Source organism: Lasioglossum baleicum, chromosome 6 (genome assembly GCF_051020765.1).
Source record: "Lasioglossum baleicum chromosome 6, iyLasBale1, whole genome shotgun sequence".
Classification (NCBI taxonomy): domain Eukaryota; kingdom Metazoa; phylum Arthropoda; class Insecta; order Hymenoptera; family Halictidae; genus Lasioglossum; species Lasioglossum baleicum.
The window spans coordinates 678,128-698,953 of NC_134934.1; the positions used below are offsets into that span (position 1 = coordinate 678,128).

Below are 20,826 nucleotides of genomic sequence, written 5' to 3' on the forward strand. Positions count from 1 at the left end.
TTTTATTTTGCGGCACACATGACTGTGCCACCAGTAGATGTATCATACTAATGTTTTTGAATTCCATTTAATGGATACTTAATAACTAATGTGTATATATAACGTCCGTCGTTTTCCGAGCTTTGTGGCATAAGCTGGCAAATAAAAGTTCGCGAAGCAGCGGCGGAACGGCAGTCGTCGATCCGCTTGATATAACACAGTATCGGAGCCGTCAAAACATTCAGGTACGCGCACTGAAACTGTATTAACGCTTTACCTACTGGAAGTCTATTGATTAGTTTCTTAAGAAATTAAAACGCAAGGTTTACTGAACACTGAAAGTGGCTGTTTTACATTACTTTATCAGAATAACGAGAACGTGCTTATAAATGAAGTTGTCTTCATGGATGCATCTTTACAATTAATAATCAATCTTGGATAATTAAACAACAGTCTCAAAGAAACGACTGGTCGCGTTATTGAGAGCGTCTTACTGGTTTGCGATATCCGATCGAGGGTTTGATCGTGTATTAATAACACACGTACTTTAGGGCATCCTCATTTTAATTTGTATAATTGTTAGAACATTGATACAGTGGATGTACAAAGTATTCGTACACCTTTTAAAAAGCTAATAACTTTTTTATAATCATGCCAAACAACCTGAGTTTTTATAATCAATTAGAAGCATTGGTTTACGAAATGATATGCAAGAAAAATTTTCCAAAAATTATAATTTACAAGGTTACATGCAGAAATAAAAAAGGCAATTTCTAAAACTTTTTTATTTGGGCCCCTTAATGAAAATTTAAAATATGTGTTTTGTGGATCAACGTTAGTTATACACACGCTTTAAATTTCATCGAAATCGATCAACATACATACGAGCTACAAGCGGTTAAAAATGGTGAAAATCGAAGTTTTACACGACGTTTGATCAGTTTCTGCTTAAAATAAACAGAATCGTCCATCTTTCGATGCTTGTCGTTTTTTCCTGCGTCAACCGATTTCGATGAAATTTTCAGTATGTGTATAACTAACATAGATCTGCAAAATATATATTTTAAATTTTTATTAAGGGCCCAAAGAAAAAAGTTTTAAAAAATGCCTTTTTTATTTTTGCATTTAACCTTGTAAATTACAATTATTTGGAAAATCTTCGCATATCATTTCGTAAACCAATACTTCTAATTGACTATAAAAGATCAGGTTGTTTGGTACAATTATAAAAAAGTTATTAGTTTTTAGAAGGTGTACGAATACTTTGTACACCCACTGTATATGATTTCACGAAATTCCGCGGTTGTCTATTTCGCCAAATTCCGTGTATACTTGAAATGACACGTACCGAAGTACGTGTATGTGAAACAGGGACTTCCAAATGCTATTGCGTTGCGAAACTGATCAGGTTCAACGATAGGTACAGTGTTAAAGTCGCAAGATTTCCGATTAGAAATTATTCGAAAATTGAATATGCAGCAGTGCAAAGATGTCCAGGTATTTGCTACTCTTCTCGGTCCTCTTCATCATCGGTGGCGGAAGATGTGATTATTTTACCCAGCCCAAGACCACTTACGTCAGTCTCTTGGAGAAATTCCTGATCGCCCTCTCAACTTCTGGACGAAAGCTCGAGCAACAGATCACGAATATTCCACTGTTATCCAACATCAAAGGGCAGAATAGTACCCTCAGCAACGTTTTGAACCAGTACAAAGATAAAATTAGACTAATATTCCCAGGTACGTGACTAATCTTTTATAAAAAATACAATGGGTACGAGTTCCCTGAGATCTCAAGAGAGATATCTGTTGATTCGCTAATTTCCGACGGATGTAACGCAATTTATGTAATTATAGGACTGGTCATTTGCAGTTTGTTATTTAATGCGAGCGTGCTTATTCGCGAAACACTGCGTACTTTATGCGTTCATAACAAACGTGACTATAAGAACGATACAAAACGTTTGTTACACAACTTGATTTGACAAAACATTTAAATTGTTCCGCTGTTTTCTATTCGTCGCATTAAATCGATGGTCTGCTGGTTTAATCTTTCGCCTTTTCCGATATCGTTTCATTATTCTTTGTGGACCTCGAATGTAAAATTACATTATACGATCAGAAACATTGGAAATGAAGCTGATATGAAGAATTTAAATGACTGAACTCACAATTGATTTACGGCTTAATTATTATTGAACAATACTGTTGCTATTTATAAAATTTGCGGTACGTGTAACTTTAGGAACTCGCTGGTGCGGTGACGGTGATATAGCAAAGAATGAAGCCGATCTTGGAGTTTTTAAGAGAACGGATGCCTGCTGCAGGAACCACGATCATTGCAATAATACCATTGCAGCGCAATCACAAGCGCATGGCCTGATTAACAACGGCATTTTTACAAGGTGAGATTAAGTTAAGTAGTCCAGTCAACGAAAAGTTGTAGAGGGAAATGGAAGGAACACAATTTTTAACTTTGGGTCTGTGTTTGGACTAGTTAGGAGGTAAACATACTAAAAGTCCTCACTCCTAGGAGATGAGCGGGGTGCACGTGGAAGGTGCCCTTTTTCGGTTTTCCGCTTATATCTTTGAAACTATGCGTCCTAGCGATAAGACCATTCTATATAAAATTAAAGCTGACAAAATGTGCCACAAGATTGATTGCATTCAGTTTTTCGCTATCTCGCATAGTTTATGAAAAAATTTTCATTAATTATGAAAAAGAAAATAGCCGGGTGAAATTCGCCCCCGGCGGGATTTTAATCGAGCTTGAACCATTCGATGGGTTACCCAAAAAGACCCTTCTCTGACAAGTTTCAGCCCCAGATCTCATCTGTAAGGGTATATAGTTATCGAGAAAAATCGAAATGCCAGTTTTTGGCCCATTTTCCCTATTTATTGACAACTAGCTTTTGCCCGCGGCTTCGCTCGCACAGAAAACCGTTTAATGCCCTCGGAAATTGATATTGTATCTCCATATAAAACCTTTTAACCCCCCATTCACCCCTATAGAGTTTTAATTTTATGTCATGCCGCAATCTTAGATTTCAAAACCCCTTTTCACTCCCTTAGGGGATCAATTTTTTAAAATGCCGAAATAGGTGTTTGATTAATTATATCAAAGAGCATTAAGACCAAGTATGAAGTAAATCCGACCACGAACAAAATATTCCTCATACAAACGTTGCAACCCTTTTTCACCCCCTTGGGGGTTCAATTTTTTAAAATGCCGAAACAGGTGTTTGATTAATTATGTCAAAGAGCATTAAGACCAAGTATGAAGTAAATCCGACCACGAACAAAATATTCCTCATACAAACGTTGCAACCCCTTTTCACCCCCTTAAGGGTTCAATTTTTTAAAATGCCGAAATAGGTGTTTGATTAATTATATCAAAGAGCATTAAGACCAAGTACGAAGTAAATCCGACCACGAACAAAATATTCCTCATACAAACGTTGTAACCCCTTTTCACCCCCTTGGGGATTGAATTTCGAAATATCCTTTCTTATCTCTTGCATAGATCATAAGGGAAACCTCTGTGCAAAATTTCAGCTTTCTAAGTCCAAGGGTTTAGCCTGGGCGTTGATAGGTGAGTCAGGACTTCGCTTTTATATATATAGATTAAAAATCCTGAAAAAAATCTGACACATTTCGGATACCAAGCCGCATATTAGGTATCATTTCCAGATTTTTCCGTTGCAAACTATATGGTTGTAAAAAATGAAAAACACGAAAAAAATCGAAAAATGCAGATTTCATATAAAAGTAGGTCTCGTACCACTTCAGAATTAATTTAGCAATGAGATATTATCAAAAGTATTATGCTCAATTTTTTTCAGATTTTTGTGATTGGTGCAACAATGTTGAAAAAAATAAAAACCACTTTTTTCGGCGTTTTTCCTAAGTTACACTGATGAAATGGGCCAAAAACTGGCATTTCGATTTTTCTCAATAACTACCCTTACAGATGAGATATGCGGTTGAAACTTGTCAGAGAAGGGTCTTTTTGGGTAACCCATCGAATGGTTCAAGCTCGATTAAAATCCCGTCGGGGGCGAATTTCACCCGGCTATTTTCTTTTTCATAATTAGTGAACTTTGAGCGCGGATATCTCGGAAACTATGGAATATGGATATAACGAAAAACTGAATGGAATCAATCTTGTGGCACATTTTGTCAGCTTTAATTTTGTATAGAATGGTCTTATCGCTAGGACGCATAGTTTCAGAGATATAAGCGGAAAACCGAAAAAGGACCTCACCTCCTAGGAGTGGGGACTTTTAGTATGTTTATCTCCTAACTAGTTCAAACAAAGTCCCAAAGTTAAAACTTGTGTTCCTTCCATTTCCCTCTACACCCCTCTTATGAGCATTGACTGGACTAAAGTGGAAGATTAAATTTCGTAACAATAACAAAAAAGTTTATAAAGAAATGGAAATATAGCAATACACAGGACAGGTAGTCCATTTCAAGATGCATTTTTTCGTTGAGGTTTCTCAAGACAAAATTAAATGTCTAAGGAAAAGAAAGAAACGTATATGGCTTCTGTTTCCTGTAATTAATACAGAAAATTTTTCTTTTGTCATTGAGATCCGTGGTTAAACATATTTTGATTTCATTCACAGATCGCTCTGCCATTGCGACCATGAGTTCTACAGCTGCCTGAAGAACGCTTCGTCGATCATATCTAAGGAAATTGGAACCACCTACTTTAACATTTTGAGGCCCCAATGCTTCGACGAGAATTATCCCATCATTGGTTGCCAAAAATACTCAAGGTAATACAATTCTTACCACTTAATCTTATATCTAGACTGCGGTTTTGATGCTTCCTAGAAGTTAGCCCCCCACTAGGGTGTCCCTTAAAAGACAAAGGTGAGATAAAATGTTAGGACGCCCTCTAATTTTATTCCTTTTCATGTTCTAAGTAAGTGTGTAAAATATTAGCCTAATCGGATTATTCTAAACCCTGCCTCAAGAGGCTCAAAGTTAGGAGATATTCTGTAAAATTTAAAAATATTTAACATTATTGTCGTTTTGAGTGAAAAACTACTTACAATAGATAAGTTTCACAATAACAGAATATAATCACACAATTTATTTATATAATACAATTTTTAAACAGAAAAAAGGTTTGTTGAAAATGAATTTTTGGTCAATGTTTTCATCCCAAGTAGCCACGTGCAGCCACGTACGTCCCTAAAACGTACGCAGAATGGACGTAGGACGTTTGGACGTGAACTGGACCTGAAACGTACGTTTTAGGGACGTACGTGGCTACTTGGGATGGGCATAGCTCTCCGTGTATGCTGACTGACCAAGAGAAGGTTCTGAAAGTTTTCTTCGTTTTTTACTTCGCCTAAGCTCACAGCTCTTTCAGCGGCATCATTTGTAATTGGAAACTTCCGGAAAAAATCTCGGGCTTCCTGAAAGTCCTTACAATCATTCCAGTCCACTGGGTGGTAGTATACCCTCGATTTGTAACTAGAAAAGAACTAGAATCTTACTAGAAAAATGGCTCGAAACATGGGTTTGCGCGCTGTCGGTTTTCGTCCTTATTTCAGAAAATTTTGGGCTGAGTGAGGGCTTATCCTAAAGAGGAAGGTTAAACACACTGCGCCCTGGTTACGAGGTTAACGAGATTATGTTTATAACTAATAATATTAGTGTCCAAAGTAGAGAAAAAATCTAGGAAAAAAAACCAGCAGATTACAATGCATTTTTCTGTCTCCAAAAGACTTTATGACTTATGAGATGACCAGGGCGCAGCGCGTTGAACCTTCCTCTTTAGAATGAGCCCTCACACAGCCCAAACTTTGCTCAAATAAGGACAAAAACCGACAGCGCGCAGACCCACTTTTTCGGACCCAAAATCTAGTGAGATCCTAGTAAATAGCAAATATCTAGCAAATAACTAGAATCTTACCAGATTTTCGATCGAAAAAGTGGGTCTGCGCGCTGTCGGTTTTTGTCCTTATTTGAGCAAAGTTTGGGCTGTGTGAGGGCTCATTCTAAAGAGGAAGGTTCAACGCGCTGCGCCCTGGTCATCTCATAAGTCATAAAGTTTTTTGGAGACAGAAAAATGCATTGAAATGTGCTGGTTTTTTTCCTAGATTTTTTCTCTACTTTGGGCCCTCATATTATTAGTTATAAACATAATCTCGTTGACCTCGTAACCAGGGCGCAGTGTGTTTAACCTTCCTCTTTAGAATAAGCCCTCGCTCAGCCCAAAATTTTCTGAAATAAGGACGAAAACCGACATCGCGCAAACCCATGTTTCGAGCCATTTTTCTAGTAAGATTCTAGTTCCTTTCTAGTTACAAATCGAGGGTAGACTACCCCCTTAAGGGGCTAGTCTACCCTCGATTTGTAACTAGAAAATACCTAGAATCTTACTAGATTTTGGGTCGAAAATATGGGTTTCGTACTAAACGTTGTTTGACCTTATTAGAACAAATTGTGGGCTGTGTGAGGGCTCATTCGAAAGAGGAAGAATAGACGCAGCGCGCTTTTCTCACGAGGTTAACGAGATTATGTTAATAACTAATAATATGATGGCCCAAAGTCGAGAAAAAATCTAGGAAAAAATCCCGCAGATTTCAATGCATTTTCTGTCTCTAATAGACTTTTTTGACTTATGAGATGAGAAAAGCGCGCTGCGTTGAACCTTCCTCTTTAGAATGAGCCCTCACCCAGCTCAAAATATGCTCGTATAAGGTCAAACAACGTTTAGTTCCGAACCCATTTTTTCGACCCAAAATCTAGTAAGATTCTAGTAAATAGCAAATATCTAGCAAATAACTAGAATCTTACTAGAAAGAATGGGTTCGGAACTAAACGTTGTTTGACCTTATACGAGCATATTTTGAGCTGTGTGAGGGCTCATTCGAAAGAGGAAGGTTCAACGCAGCGCGCTTTTCTCATCTCATAAGCCAAAAAAGTCTATTAGAGACAGAAAATGCATTGAAATCTGCGGGATTTTTTCCTAGATTTTTTCTCGACTTTGGGCCATCATATTATTAGTTATTAACATAATCTCGTTAACCTCGTGAGAAAAGCGCGCTGCGTCTATTCTTCCTCTTTCGAATGAGCCCTCACACAGCCCACAATTTGTTCTAATAAGGTCAAACAACGTTTAGTACGAAACCCATATTTTCGACCCAAAATCTAGTAAGATTCTAGTAATTTTCTAGTTACAAATCGAGGGTAGACTACCCCCTTAAGGGGCTAGTCTACCCTCGATTTGTAACTAGAAAATACCTAGAATCTTACTAGAAAAATGGCTCGAAACATGGGTTTGCTGGTTTTCAGTTAGTGTCCTTATTTGAGCAAATTTTGGGCTGGGTGAGGGCTCATTCGAAAGACGAAGGTTCACCGCAGGGGGCTCTGGTCATGAGGTTAACGAGAATATGTTTATATCTAATAATATTAGTGTCCAAAGTAGAGTAAAAATCTAGGAAAAAAAACCAGCAGATTTCAATGCATTTTTCTGTCTCCAAAAGACTTTTTGACTGATGGGATGACCAGAGCCCCATGCGGTGAACCTTCCTCTTTCGAATGAGCCCTCACCCAGCCCAAAATTTGCTCAAATAAGGACACTAAGTGAAAACCAGGAAACCCATGTTTTCGACCCAAAATCTAGTAAGATCCTAGTAAATAGCAAATATCTAGCAAATAACTAGAATCTTACTAGAAAAAGGGGTCGAAACATGGGTTTCCTGGTTTTCAGTTAGTGTCCTCATTTGAGCAAATTTTGGGCTGGGTGAGGGCTCATTCGAAAGAGGAAGGTTCACCGCAGGGGGCTCTGGTCATCCCATCAGCCAAAAAGACTTTTGGAGACAGAAAAATGCATTGAAATCTGCTGGTTTTTTTTCCTAGATGTTTACTCTACTTTGGACACTAATATTATTAGATATAAACATATTCTCGTTAACCTCATGACCAGAGCCCCCTGCGGTGAACCTTCCTCTTTCGAATGAGCCCTCACCCAGCCCAAAATTTGCTCAAATAAGGACACTAACTGAAAACCAGCAAACCCATGTTTCGAGCCATTTTTCTAGTAATATTCTAGGTATTTTCTAGTTACAAATCGAGGGTATACTACCCCCTTATGGGGCTAGTATACCCTCGATTTGTAACTAGAAAATACCTAGAATCTTACTAGATTTTGGGTCGAAAATATGGGTTTCGTACTAAACGTTGTTTGACCTTATTAGAACAAATTGTGGGCTGTGTGAGGGCTCATTCGAAAGAGGAAGGTTAGACGCAGCGCGCTTTTCTCACGAGGTTAACGAGATTATGTTAATAATTAATAATATGAGGGCCCAAAGTAGAGAAAAAATCTAGGAAAAAAATCCGCAGATTTCAATGCATTTTCTGTCTCTAAAAGACTTTTTTGACTTATGAGATGAGAAAAGCGCGCTGCGTCTAACCTTCCTTTTTCGAATGAGCCCTCACACAGCCCACAATTTGTTCTAATAAGGTCAAACAACGTTTAGTACGAAACCCATATTTTCGACCCAAAATCTAGTAAGATTCTAGTAATTTTCTAGTTACAAATCGAGGGTAGACTAGCCCCTTAAGGGGGTAGTATTGTGGGCTGGGTGAGACCTCATTCGAAAGAGGAAGGTTCATCACACACGGGTCTGGTCATGATTTTAACGAGATTATGTTTATATCTAATAATATGAGTGTCCAAAGTAGAGTAAAAATCTAGGAAAAAAACCAGCAGATTTCAATGCATTTTTCTGTCTCCAAAAGACTTTTTGACTTATATTATGACCAGACCCGTGTGTGATGAACCATTCTCTTTAGAATGAGCCCTCAGCCAGCCCAAAATCTGCTCAAATAAGGACAAACAACCGATTCGCGCAGACCCACTTTTTCGATCGAAAATCTAGTAAGATTCTAGTTATTTGCTAGATATAGAAAACGGGGACGGAGCGATGGCGCAGGTAGGCAGAGGAGGTGTCTAGTGGGCAAAGACCCTAAAAAGTAAATTGCCTTTTATATCGTTGTGCTGGAGAAATCGGAAGTTGTGCTGACTTGTGCTAGGCTAGCACAACTCATTGTCAGATATATAATTATATGCTGTTTGGATAATTGTTACTAATTTAAACGTTAATTAGATGTCCAAAACGATTATTTACCATAACTTCTTTATTTATTATTTTTATGAAGTAATACTTTAGCACAATCTTAGCACAACTCAGCACAATTGTTGAAATTATTTAATTTAACAAGTGGGGGGGCTAACTTTCAGGAGGCGGTTTTGATGCATTTATGAGAAAAATTAGGATACTCGTCACACCTTTCATTACAATGAAAGAATTTGAGAACATTCATTTATTTGGCTCCTGTTCTTTGCACATAATTGATTGAAACAATTTTTATTTTACATAAAGATCCGCAGTCTACTTATGTATATATCACCCGCAAAGAATTCCAGTTTTAGAGAATATGTTAATTTCAGGAAGATTTTTGCGGACAAAAAATGCACGCAATACATTTTCGACACTAGCGCACCTGAAGAATACGAGTGGTTCGACAATCCAGATTTCTGAACTTTCCCTTATCTCCGAACTCTGCTCTAAAAATTTTAATATACTACTGTGTGATATTACATTAAGTATAATGACACAATATGTAATAATAATAAACAGTACATGCGACAACATTCAACGTTATTTAATGCTCAAGGGCTAATAAATAAAGATTATATCAGAAATCACTTACGGAATGCATAATGCACGAGCATATGGTACTTAAATCGGGATCTCGAACGTGTTCTTTGGCGGAATTCCCCGTTTAATCACGTGTGGTATTGTTTTAGGCACCATTCTGAAAAATATAGTCATTGTAAAAAAACAGGTAATTGCTGAAACGTATACATATACATACATTATACACGTAAGTAACACAAAATTATTCAGAATAATAATTTAACGTTATGCCTTACGTGCTTACAATGATGCTGACGTACTTAGCATTAATAAAAAAATGAGTTCTTGTTATACAGCAATGTCGGTATCTTAATTCTATTCAAACTAATACTTTAACGTCCGTACAGTGAGGAACGTTTAATGAGAGATCGTTTCTTAAAGATATGTTCCATCCATGTTTTATGTAAAACCTATTAATTTCTACAACTGTCTCGATTCCCGGTAAAAAGATTTCCAAGTATGTTATCGTGCTCGGAAGAACATTATAAAAAACCTGAACAGAAGCCTTACGTTATGCAATCGATGATGGGACATACAGAGAGGCAGAGATTGCAGCCAGTGCAATCGTCGGTCACTTTCGGAATGTGAGTGTCTGTATCGAAGTGGATTGCTTGGTAGCCGGAATCGGCGCAGGCCATGTAACATTTCCCACAGTTTATACACATATCCTGCCAATTAAAATAATTAAAAATGTTAGCATTACAAGTAGCTGTTATCAACGAAGAAGATAAAGAGTAAATAGCGCAACTTTGTGGTAACATACATCGTCTATCAATGCCACAACTTGCTGTTTGTTGTCTAGCTGTTTGTACGGTCCGATATGGCTCACAGCTTTGCCAATAACGTCTTTTATAGACGGTACAGGTTCAACCGGAAGTGGAGCGGGCCTCGTGGTCGCGACAAGCTCATCTAATGGATTCGAATTCGCTTTGATCTCGGCGATTTTCTGCTCCCGCAGCTCCTGGTACGCTCCGAAGTAAGGTACATTCTAAAATGCAGATGAAATGTTATGGCTAGACAGCGTATTTTATGCATTTATGGCAAAAAGGGGTAGGTGTAATTTAAAACAGCAAGCTCGTTAGACAAATTTAAAAATACTGTCGTATTATTTTCAATCTATTAAAGATATTAGGAAAGAAAATAAATTTTTATTTCGTTCCAGTTTGTTGCAATTCAGGCAGGAAGCTTTTATTTTGCATAAAGATTTCGATAGCAGTCGAAAATACCTGACTCTTCAATATGGTGTTCCTATGCAGGGTGGTCCGTGTAGATATAACCAAATAACATAACGAATGTTTTCAATGCAACGTAAATGGTATCACAAGGTTTAATGCTTCGCAAATATTATTTTTAGCTCTCAAGATAATTCTTTCTGGAGTTTCTAAGGTCATCGATATTTTTTTTCTTGTGATAGTATGTACATACACATGTTTTTCTTGCATTTTCTAGTTGCCACTAAAACGCATTCAGGAAAACAAAATATCGACGTCCTTCAAAACTCCGGAGAAAAGACCTTGAGAAAATAATTACATATGCAAAGCATTCGCCTTGTGATACTATTTACATTGCTTTAAAAACATTTGTTATATCATCACGAATGAAGGAGATGCTTAGATGGACCACCCTGTATAATCCGAAGCAAAATTAATATTAGATTACATTACATTACTTTCAAAAATTAGGAAATAATCTTGAAAATATGTGATGAAAGCTCGATTTTCTGCGAAAGAAAAGCCTCGCACAGATAACATTCAATCTATAATTTTCTGTAGAATACTGAGAATACTCTGTACATAAGTTTTCGCGTTTTACCTTCGAGAAAATATGCTTACTTTGCCGAGAGCATGTTGCAGGGAAATCCGTTTCCCTTTTTGGTGTTTAAAAGTCGGTGGACTCTGGCCATCCCAGTCTTTCACCTGTTCCAGGCTCTTCAAGTACAGCAACGCTTTCAAACCGGTCACGTAATCGTGGATTAGAGTGAAGTCTTGATTTTGTATAGCGCTGCAGACCTGGTTCAACAATCGGCATGATAAGAACTGTATCTCTAAAGGGAGATTCGGTGGGTCATCGTCATAGATTCACCTGCAGAACGGAGGCACCGCAATGGAGAAACTGAAGAGCAACGTCCGCGGAGTCTATACCGCCTATGCCGAGTATAGGGAACCCTGGAAGAGCCTCAGCTATGGAGGACACTGCTCTCAAGGCTTGCGGTCTCGTCGAATTCCCCGACATACCCCCATAGGTGGTGGCTTTTTGGACACCGACGGCTGGCCAAGGGGTTCCATCCGCGTACAAACCCATCAAACCTTGCACTGTGTTTATGGCGGACACTCCGTCAGCTCGGCCTGAAGTAAAACGTTGCATTAGCTATTATTAGACATTTTATGTATTTAGAACAAAAATGAGTAGGTGCAATTTAAAACAGTAAAAGCGTTAGAAGAATTTTAAAATACTACTTATTCTTTTCAACCTATTAAACATATTAAGAAAGAAAATAAACTCCTGTTTCACTTCAGTTTGTTGCAATTCAGGTACAACACGGAGAGTAACAAATTTTTTTGATAAATCGCGTTGATATCATTTGGAAGGGCTATCTTTCCTGTGTAAATTGTGTGGTTGTTGAATATTGTGCGATTTTTTTTATTCGAGTTATTCAACATTGAAGTGAATATGGGCTTTTTAACATTAACTGGCTCCAGTAAGCGAAAAAATTATCGTAGAATCTTGTGCAAGAAACCAATAGAAAGAGCGTTTCTTTCTCTTCAAGGCACTCCTTTTGTTTTTTCAATTTGTTGCTCCCCGTGTGATGTTCCAAAGTTGCACAAAATTTTTGATAACCGTCAATGTTGTCTTCATCTCGCTATAACTTTATAAAAAAGCAACAATATGAAACAGAACATCTGAAACTAGAGGTTTCAGGCTTTCAAACCATTGTTTAACGATATCGATACGGCAATTTTTGACGGAGTTATGATCACGTAAAATGGGGCCAATTTTTCGGGTTCGCACAAGTTCATTCTTTTGAGGAGTGTATTATACAGTATACATATACTATGACTTTAAGGGTGCATATCATTGAGTAGGGAACTGTATAACATTAATTTCGCTGTCTTTAAGTAAATTGCAAGATCGTGAACGTCGCGTATGTATGACCGACACGATGATGTAAGGATGTAATAGTTTTCTAAGGACTATCTCTCACGCATGATGAAGGTACCGACCTTCGTAGGCTGCTTTCGCGATGGAGACTATATCGGTGATGTTTGGAGTCAATTTGATGAAGAACGGTATTTTTACAGCCTCTCGCACCCACTCCGAGATGTTCCTCACCAACACAGGATCCTGAAATGCAACAGTAGCTATAGTGATCAGCAAACCGGGAATACGATGGATGAATATTACAATAACCGTACTTGTCCGCAGGCCAGTCCCATACCAGACTCTCCCATCCCGTGTGGACAAGACAGATTCAATTCCAACGCGTCGGACCCAGCAGCTTCAGCCTTCTGAGCGAGTTCCGTCCAATCTGCCTTGTTGTAAGTGCACATGATGCTAGCTATGATGATCTAAAGACGAACAGAGATTTCGTTAACATCAGCATTATTGCTTCGGAAGAAAATTTTGGTTTTAGAATGAAAATAGCTCCGAGCGCAAAGGATTATAATCAGAAACCTTGCTCGGGAAGTCTTTCTTCAGCTCCGTGATGCTTTGGCACCAGTAGGCTTCCGTTTTCTCGGATATCAGCTCGATATTGAGGAAGCTGCCTTGTTCAGGACCATAATGGTGGCGAGAAGTGGTGCCTTTAATTATTCTTGGTGACACGTTCGTGACCAGGTCCTGAAAAATGAGATTCAAAATATTTATATAGATTCAAGATATTGTAACAATCATCGCAAGGTATACCTTGTCCAGGGAGAACGTCTTCGTGACAGTGTAGGCCCAGCCTGCTTCAAAGGCTCGCCTGATCATGGCACTGGAGGTGCAAGGCGGTGCAGAAGCAAGACCAAAAGGATTCTCGAACTTCATGCCGCACATTTTCACCGATACGTCAACATCATCGATTGGAGTGTGAAACTTGGGTAGCTGGGGAACTTCGGCTACTTCCAAACCGTGAGAATTCTACAGATAAACAATGAATATCGTAACGATATCTTGGAGAACGGAAATACAATGAAATCGCCGGAAAAGTGACCTGAATGAATGTATGCATGTACCATGCCGCTGCTTTCCCATCGTTCACAGATTCGACGGTGGTGTTTGCAACGCCGGCGAGGTCTCCGCCGCAGAAGACCCCTGGCACGGAGGTGCTCATAGTCTCTTCGTTCATTTCCGGTAGATTCCATTTGTTTAGCTTAACCGGCGCCATCGCGTTCATCACTGAAAAACATTTCTTTTTGTAGTTCTCTCACAAGGACTATGAACTGAGCGATTGCAGGAGTTCTTCCTTCTTTTCTGGAATTCACAAGCTTGTACAACGTTGGGAGACAATTTTCAAAAATCGTGGTGACCATATAACAGTAAAATATAATAGTAAAACTGCTATTATACAATGTAAACACTTGTGTTTTTTCTACAACGCTCATAGATCAACTCCGATGAGTGTCCTCACCGCTGGTGTCCTGCAGTCCAGATCCAAATGCCGATATGACGAAGTCCGCTTTCAGTCTGCACACTTGATCCTCGTCCTCCACCCAGTCGCCATTCTCCGTTTCCTCTGTTCGACAGAATTCTATCGCGACTATTTTCCCGTTGCGAGTGATCACTTGCCTCGGAAATTGGAAGGGGATGAACTCGCATTTCTCTATCCTCGCTAGCTCGAGCTGAATGTACGTAAAAATATTCATCTTTCTACATTTTCTGTTCGCTCTTCTTCTCACTAAAATTGATCTAGACGTTAGGTGAGTGGAACAATTCCTCACCTAATATTTAGACCAATTTCGATGAGAAGAAGAGCGTTCACACACACAGAAATTCTAGAAACAAGAGTATACTGTAGGCCAGGCAGTTTCAACTTGTAGCTCGCGAGTCATACGCGGCACCTTTCCCCCGCTTAGGTTCTTTCTTCCCCCACTCTTAGGCTTCATCGTTGCAGTAGAACAGGGGTGGCCAACTTGTTGCGCATTGGATGATTACAAGTGACGCATTGCATCCTTGCGCCATACTTATTCTTTTGAGGTAGGCCCATAACTGAATCCATCTTTATATTTTCAACACCTGAGTGCTCTCAGTTCATATAGCCTTCTTACTCAACAGTTCGTCGCATTTTTTCCACAGTTTACAATAGTAGGATGTGAATTGCGAAGCTGAATTGCAAGATAAATGTATAACTCGCGAGCTACAAGTTGGAACTCCCTGCTGTAGGCAATTCCACCACCGTTACCTCTTCAGGAACGGCTCGAACATTCGTGAACCCTTTCCTAAACACCACAAAGACCTTCCTAGCGCCGCATCTCAGAGCGGAAGTGGCGCAATCGAAAGCCGTATCTCCAGCTCCGAGGACCACAACGTTCCCATGAAGAGAGGGCAGCTGATAACTCTTGCATTGACATAATCCTGGCTTGCTACCCCTTGCCACTTTCGGTAGAAAGCTCTTCGACGTGTAGAATCCCATTTCCGCAGTGAGGCTCGCGAAAATCGGACTAGTCTTCGCTTCCGGCAGACCGATTCCCAGAAAAATGGCTTTGTATCCGTCATCTCGGAGACCCTAAAATCATGAGAATTGTATGTAACATCATTGCTTCGAGGTCGCATATTGTCAGGAAAGCGTGCCAACACCTGTATCGTTAGATCCTTTTCAGACAGGGATCTGTTCAGCTCGATCTTCACGCCTAAATCCTTGACGAGGTCCACCTCGAAGTTGACGACCTCGTACGGCAAACGGTACTGCGGAATTTCCGACGAACTTAGACCACCGATGTAGGACTGTTTTTCGAAAATCGTGATGTCGTCGTAACCCAATCGCGCGAGGAACGTGGCGCAAGAAAGCGAGGCAGGACCGCAGCCGAGCAGCGCAATTTTTATGTCCGCGTGTGCAACCCTTTGCCCTGGGATCCGCGTTTGTGGGATGTTCATCTGCTTGAAGATCTGTTGACGATTCGAATTGTCCAATTACTATTGGAAATCTCCACCGGGTGATGCTGGGAACTGGGACAAATTGAATAGATGAAATTCGAAATTGTATGATCGAAGAACGTGACACAGCGTAGCTTAGCTTTTGGTGAAATATTAGGCTTCATACAGACTAGAACATTCGACTGACAACAGACTGCCAACATTTTCTGTATTTCTTTGTGTAGTATACGCCGCTGCAGCTCCCATAGTTGTTCGCAAGAAAATCTGGAAATAGCACAAATCCGTTCTGATCGCCGTTCGTCGAAATGTTCATCGGAATGTTCGTTGAAATGCGCGGTTCGCGGCGCTGTTCGTCGAAATGTTCTAGTCTGTACGAGGCCTTAGGTTGTTGTAATTGAAATGACCGTTTATCACATTTGAAACTTCCAGCCTTTGTAGTTTTTCCACGACAGATGAAATTAAAGTTGTACAATTTGAAAAGTATATGTATATCTCGTACATGAATTTGCGTGTATAAGATTATTAATATTGTACAGTATACATGATTCAACATCGATTTTCGTTCACCATGGAAAAAAAGGAAATTCGTATAATTTACTTGTGCGAGTTCAAAGTTGGACATGCCGCGTCTGAAGCAGTGAAAAACATAAATGCCGCTTTCGGTGAAGGTATAGCAAGTGATCGGACCATAAGGCATCGCACAGTGGGACCTTTCGTCCAAATCGGAGACAAAATCAAAGAACTTTCGATAGAAATGAGGTAGAGCGATGAAATTTTTTAAAAATTAAAGCTGAAACTTGGCAGAATATGGGAAAAATAGGGAGATTGTGGTACGAACGTTTTATAACCTTGAGAAAATTCGTTAAACTTTCACAATTTCAAGAAAATTGCAGTTTTTTCAATACCGCTTGCGGAAAATTTTTTTTTTAACATGCTACACAATCATTGCCCGTGGATTTTATCACGCTGATTTCAAATCTGGTCTCAAAATTTGTCTACGACCTCAGGATTTTGCAAGAAATCGATTTCTGTGAACAGAACTAATGTAATCATTCTTTCGTCGAAATGATTTGATAACCCACTAGTTTATAAAGGTATATTGTATTCTCATATATAAAACACAATAAAATTAAACATAATGAAGTATTAGGAACGTTTATTTGACGTATATCACTTGACGAACGATCACCCGGCATATCACTGCGATTGTCGCTGGCACTCTTTGCTTAATTTTATTGTGTTTTATATATGAGAATACAATATACCTTTAACCCTTTGCGGTCCGCGCGGAATTCGCAATTTCGTACCAGCCGGTCCGCACAGATTTCGCCCCAGTCGCGCTTATTCACTTGGTACCGTTTACTTTGAAAAGCATTTATAATGATACTATAAGACGAAATGAAGAATAAAAAAAAAAAAAAAAAATTTTCCGTGTCGAGTGACACTCGACATAGGACGTGCCAGAACGAAATGCGATGTCGAGTCACACTCGACATAGGACCGCAAAGGGTTATACTAGTGGGTTATCAAATCATTTCGACGAAAGAATCATTACATTAGTTCTGTTCACAGAAATCGATTTCTTGCAAAATCCTGAGGTCGTAGACAAATTTTGAGACCAGATTTGAAATCAGCGTGATAAAATCCACGGGCAATGATTGTGTAGCATGTTAAAAAAAAAATTTTCCGCACGTGGTATTGAAAAAACTGCAATTTTCTTGAAATTGTGAAAGTTTAACGAATTTTCTCAAGGTTATAAAACGTTCGTACCACAATCTCCCTATTTTTCCCATATTCTGCCAAGTTTCAGCTTTAATTTTTAAAAAATTTCATCGCTCTACCTCATTTCTATCGAAAGTTCTTTGATTTTGTCTCCGATTTGGACGAAAGGTCCCACTGTGCGTCGCGTCGGTTTGAAAAATTTCGTTCCGGAGACACAAATCTGGAGAATGAGCCTCGTGATCATAAGCCAGCAACTATTAAAGATCTGGATTTAAAACAGATAGTTGAAAGGGAATTGCGTGAAACCATAATTGCTGATAAATACTGTCAGGAAATTGATATAATGTACGAAAAACACTGCGTGTTCAACAGTCGGCATTAGTCAATAGACGTGGTATAATATTGCTTCACGATAATACTCGACCAAATATTGCGAAAAAAACAGTAAAAAAATTAGCAGCAGAGTTGAAGAGTGTGAAGTCCTTCCTCGCCCTCCTTATTCGCCTGACCTGTCACCTACTGGTTACTATTTTTTTCAAGCACCTAGATGGCATCTTGAATGGAAAAATATTCAAAGAAGAACGTGCTGTAAAAACTGCATTTGATGAATTGATTGCCTCACGTTTGTTGGATTTCTACCAGAAAGGCATCGAGGCAAATTGTATCACGATGGAAGAAGTGCATTGATGTCGATGTAAATTATTTCAATTAATGGAATATGAATAAAGCTTGTAAAATAGAAGTTTATGTTAAAGATTCAAAACGGCCATTTCATTTGCAACAACCTAATAGATCTGAAACAGCATGACCCAGCTTTTCTATTTCCGAGTAATCTTACGTCTGTAGCGAACTGCTGAAGCCCACCGATATTGATGGGCCCCTCTTCGGACGCGTGCAGGTTGCATCCCCCCACGCAAAGGTCGCTGGTAGGACAGACCATGCCGCACGTCAACCCTAGAGGATTATCGGAAAGGATCGCCTTCGCGGCTCCATAATAATTCTTGTTTGATATGGAGGTGATAAAGGACTTGATGTCGAGCTGCGTCGGGCAAGACTTCTGGCAGGGCGCGTCGGTGCATTTCAAGCATCGCGCAGCTTCCTTGAGAGCGCCACGTTCGCTCAGCGTAGTGTGCTTGATGTCGTCGAAGTTCTTCTTCAACGGCGGACATTTCTGTAACCAGTTTGTTATCGCGTATTAGAAATCGTTATCAGTGTAGACGTTGATCGAGGATATCGGACTTTCCTCTTACATAATTTTTCTACAAATATTTGATAACCGTGATAACACTGGTCTTACAATCGCGGTTGAGAATCAGGACGATAGCGATCGACGACTAACAGGCCAGCAATCGAAAAGACATTCTCCTAGGGTACAGATTTAGTGGAGAAAATGGAGCATGACTGCTCACACACACTTTAAATCAGGACAACTTTTTTATGAATGGACCAAACGGCTTCAATTTCTCTGTAAGGCTAGAAGAATTAGTTTAGTAAATGATGTGTAAAAAATATGTTGAATAAATGCATTTGGACGGAATTGTGAAAAACAATAGTAAAAATTGATTTTTACAACTTTTTTAGCTGGCCCAATAACGAAAATTTAAAAAAATGTGTTTTGTCAACTGCTGTAAATTATATACGCTCTGAAAATTTCATTAAAATTGGTTAATTGGTTTGCGAATTATAAACGATCAAAAGTGGTAATTTGTAGTGCACCATAAAGTGGCAAGTTTTACCATTTTTGATCGCTTATAATTCATAAACCAATTAACAAATTTCAATGAAATTTTCGGGGCGTATATAATTTGTACCAGTTGACAAAACACATTTTTTAAATTTTCGTTATTGGACCAGCTAAAAAAGTTGTAAAAATCAATTTTTAGTATTGTTTTTCACAATTCCGACCAAATGCTTTTTTTCAACTTATTTATTAGACGTCATTTACTAAACTAATTCTTCTAGCCTTACAGAGAAATTGAAGTCGTTTGGTCCATTTATACAGGGTGTCCCAAAATTCGTGAAAATCCCGAAAGGGGGTGGTTCCTGAGACCATTTCAAGCGACATTTTCCTTTGCAAAAATGTTATCCGCGGCTTTGTTTAGGAGTTATTAACGAAAAACACGGACCAATCAGAGCGCGCCCAGGCCCGGCGCGCCAAGCCGCGCCGGCAAGCGAGTGTCGCGGTACGCCGTGACATCGCATCGTGACTGCGCGGCGGCCCAGGGCGCGCTCTGATTGGTCCGTGTTTTTCGTTAATAACTCCTAAACAAAGCCGCAGTTGACTTTGGTGCAAAGGAAAATGTCTCTTAGAATGGTCTCAGGAACCACCCCCTTTCGGGATTTTCACGAATTTTGGGACACCCTGTATAAGAGTGGAATCAGTTATGCTCCTTACTGTATATGCAACCTTTTCCAAATCAATTTCACCCATTAAGCATATTTGAAATTAATTATTTATTTAGATTAATAATAGACTTCAATATTAATGATATTAATAATATATATCAATATTAATAATATACTTCAATAAATACATGTCATTTTTTAAATTGATTAATCAGAAAATGGCTGCAATAAATAATGTATATATATATATCAATACTAATAATATACTTCAATAAATACATGTCATTTTTTAAATTTATTAATATAATCAGAAAATGGCTGCAGTATTAAATATACATACATACATCTACACAAAGTGTTTTTTCGTACATTACAAAGTCAATGAATTGATAAAATTACTTTTAAACAAGTACTTGATGTATATCTTTTCAATGAATAAAATTCATTTACATTCGTTTATATTTTTCCAAACATTTAAAATACTTTATTCGTAGAAGGTTGAAATTGATTTGCAAAAGGGTGAATTTCGAGTGCAAAACCTGTAAATGCCACCGCACCATATTCTCGTACTCCACTATACATATGTACATTCTTGTGTACTTACGCTGCATTTTTCGTTTACGTTCCTCTTCCACTTCTTTTTGTTCTCCTTCGTCTGCGCCGATGGGACCAAATTCGCGAACGGCTTTATCGTCGGATTCAGACTTAGAAGATTCTGCGGAAGAACAATGTGCAATGTAAACGACAATTCGATTCGTCAGAATCGCGCGAATTCTCACTTGCCTCGATGTCAGCCACGTCTCTGCTGACCATCACGGAGGCTGCCATGATCTCTCAACGATGACGAAATCGGCACAGCTGATCAGGTTCTCGTGTAAATAACAGCTGTTGGGCAATACTCGTAAACTTCGTAACTGAAGCAACTTACTTCGAGCTACCTGTCAACGACGAGAAACTCTGACTACACTAGCTTGATCGCCGAG

The 20,826-nt window shown here is 39.0% G+C and overlaps 2 protein-coding genes across 3 annotated transcripts; one reads left to right on the top strand and one right to left on the bottom strand.

The window, feature by feature from the left end:
* Nucleotides 1-81: 81 nt before the first annotated feature.
* LOC143209735 (phospholipase A2-like) lies at nt 82-10,473 on the top strand. Its single transcript, XM_076425807.1, has 5 exons — nt 82-224; nt 1,459-1,718; nt 2,224-2,383; nt 4,607-4,759; nt 9,454-10,473. Exons 2-5 carry the CDS (start codon nt 1,469-1,471, stop codon nt 9,542-9,544), a joined length of 654 nt encoding a protein of 217 aa, XP_076281922.1. The 5' UTR covers nt 82-224; nt 1,459-1,468; the 3' UTR covers nt 9,545-10,473.
* Su(r) (dihydropyrimidine dehydrogenase su(r)) lies at nt 9,293-20,768 on the bottom strand. 2 transcript variants are annotated; one of them, XM_076425796.1, is made up of 17 exons: nt 20,627-20,768; nt 20,448-20,558; nt 18,336-18,668; nt 15,479-15,787; nt 15,084-15,407; nt 14,313-14,523; nt 13,896-14,080; nt 13,607-13,822; nt 13,376-13,540; nt 13,117-13,269; nt 12,925-13,045; nt 11,786-12,048; nt 11,536-11,712; nt 10,467-10,691; nt 10,214-10,371; nt 9,717-9,821; nt 9,293-9,565 (listed from the first exon to the last, which is right to left on the bottom strand). In XM_076425796.1, exons 1-16 carry the CDS (start codon nt 20,669-20,671, stop codon nt 9,746-9,748), a joined length of 3,072 nt encoding a protein of 1,023 aa, XP_076281911.1. In that variant the 5' UTR covers nt 20,672-20,768; the 3' UTR covers nt 9,293-9,565; nt 9,717-9,745. The 2 variants fall into 2 exon arrangements, with proteins under 2 accessions (XP_076281911.1, XP_076281910.1); XM_076425795.1 differs by having other exon boundaries at nt 9,293-9,570.
* Between the last annotated feature and the right edge of the window lie 58 nt (nt 20,769-20,826).

Coding starts and splice junctions, on each gene's coding strand:
- LOC143209735 (XM_076425807.1), top strand. CDS start 1,469: ATGTCCAGGTATTTGCTACTCTTCTCGGTCCTCTTCATCATCGGTGGC. Junction 2,384..4,606: donor AACAACGGCATTTTTACAAG/GTGAGATTAAGT, acceptor TTTCATTCACAG/ATCGCTCTGCCATTGCGACC. Junction 4,760..9,453: donor GGTTGCCAAAAATACTCAAG/GTAATACAATTC, acceptor TGTTAATTTCAG/GAAGATTTTTGCGGACAAAA.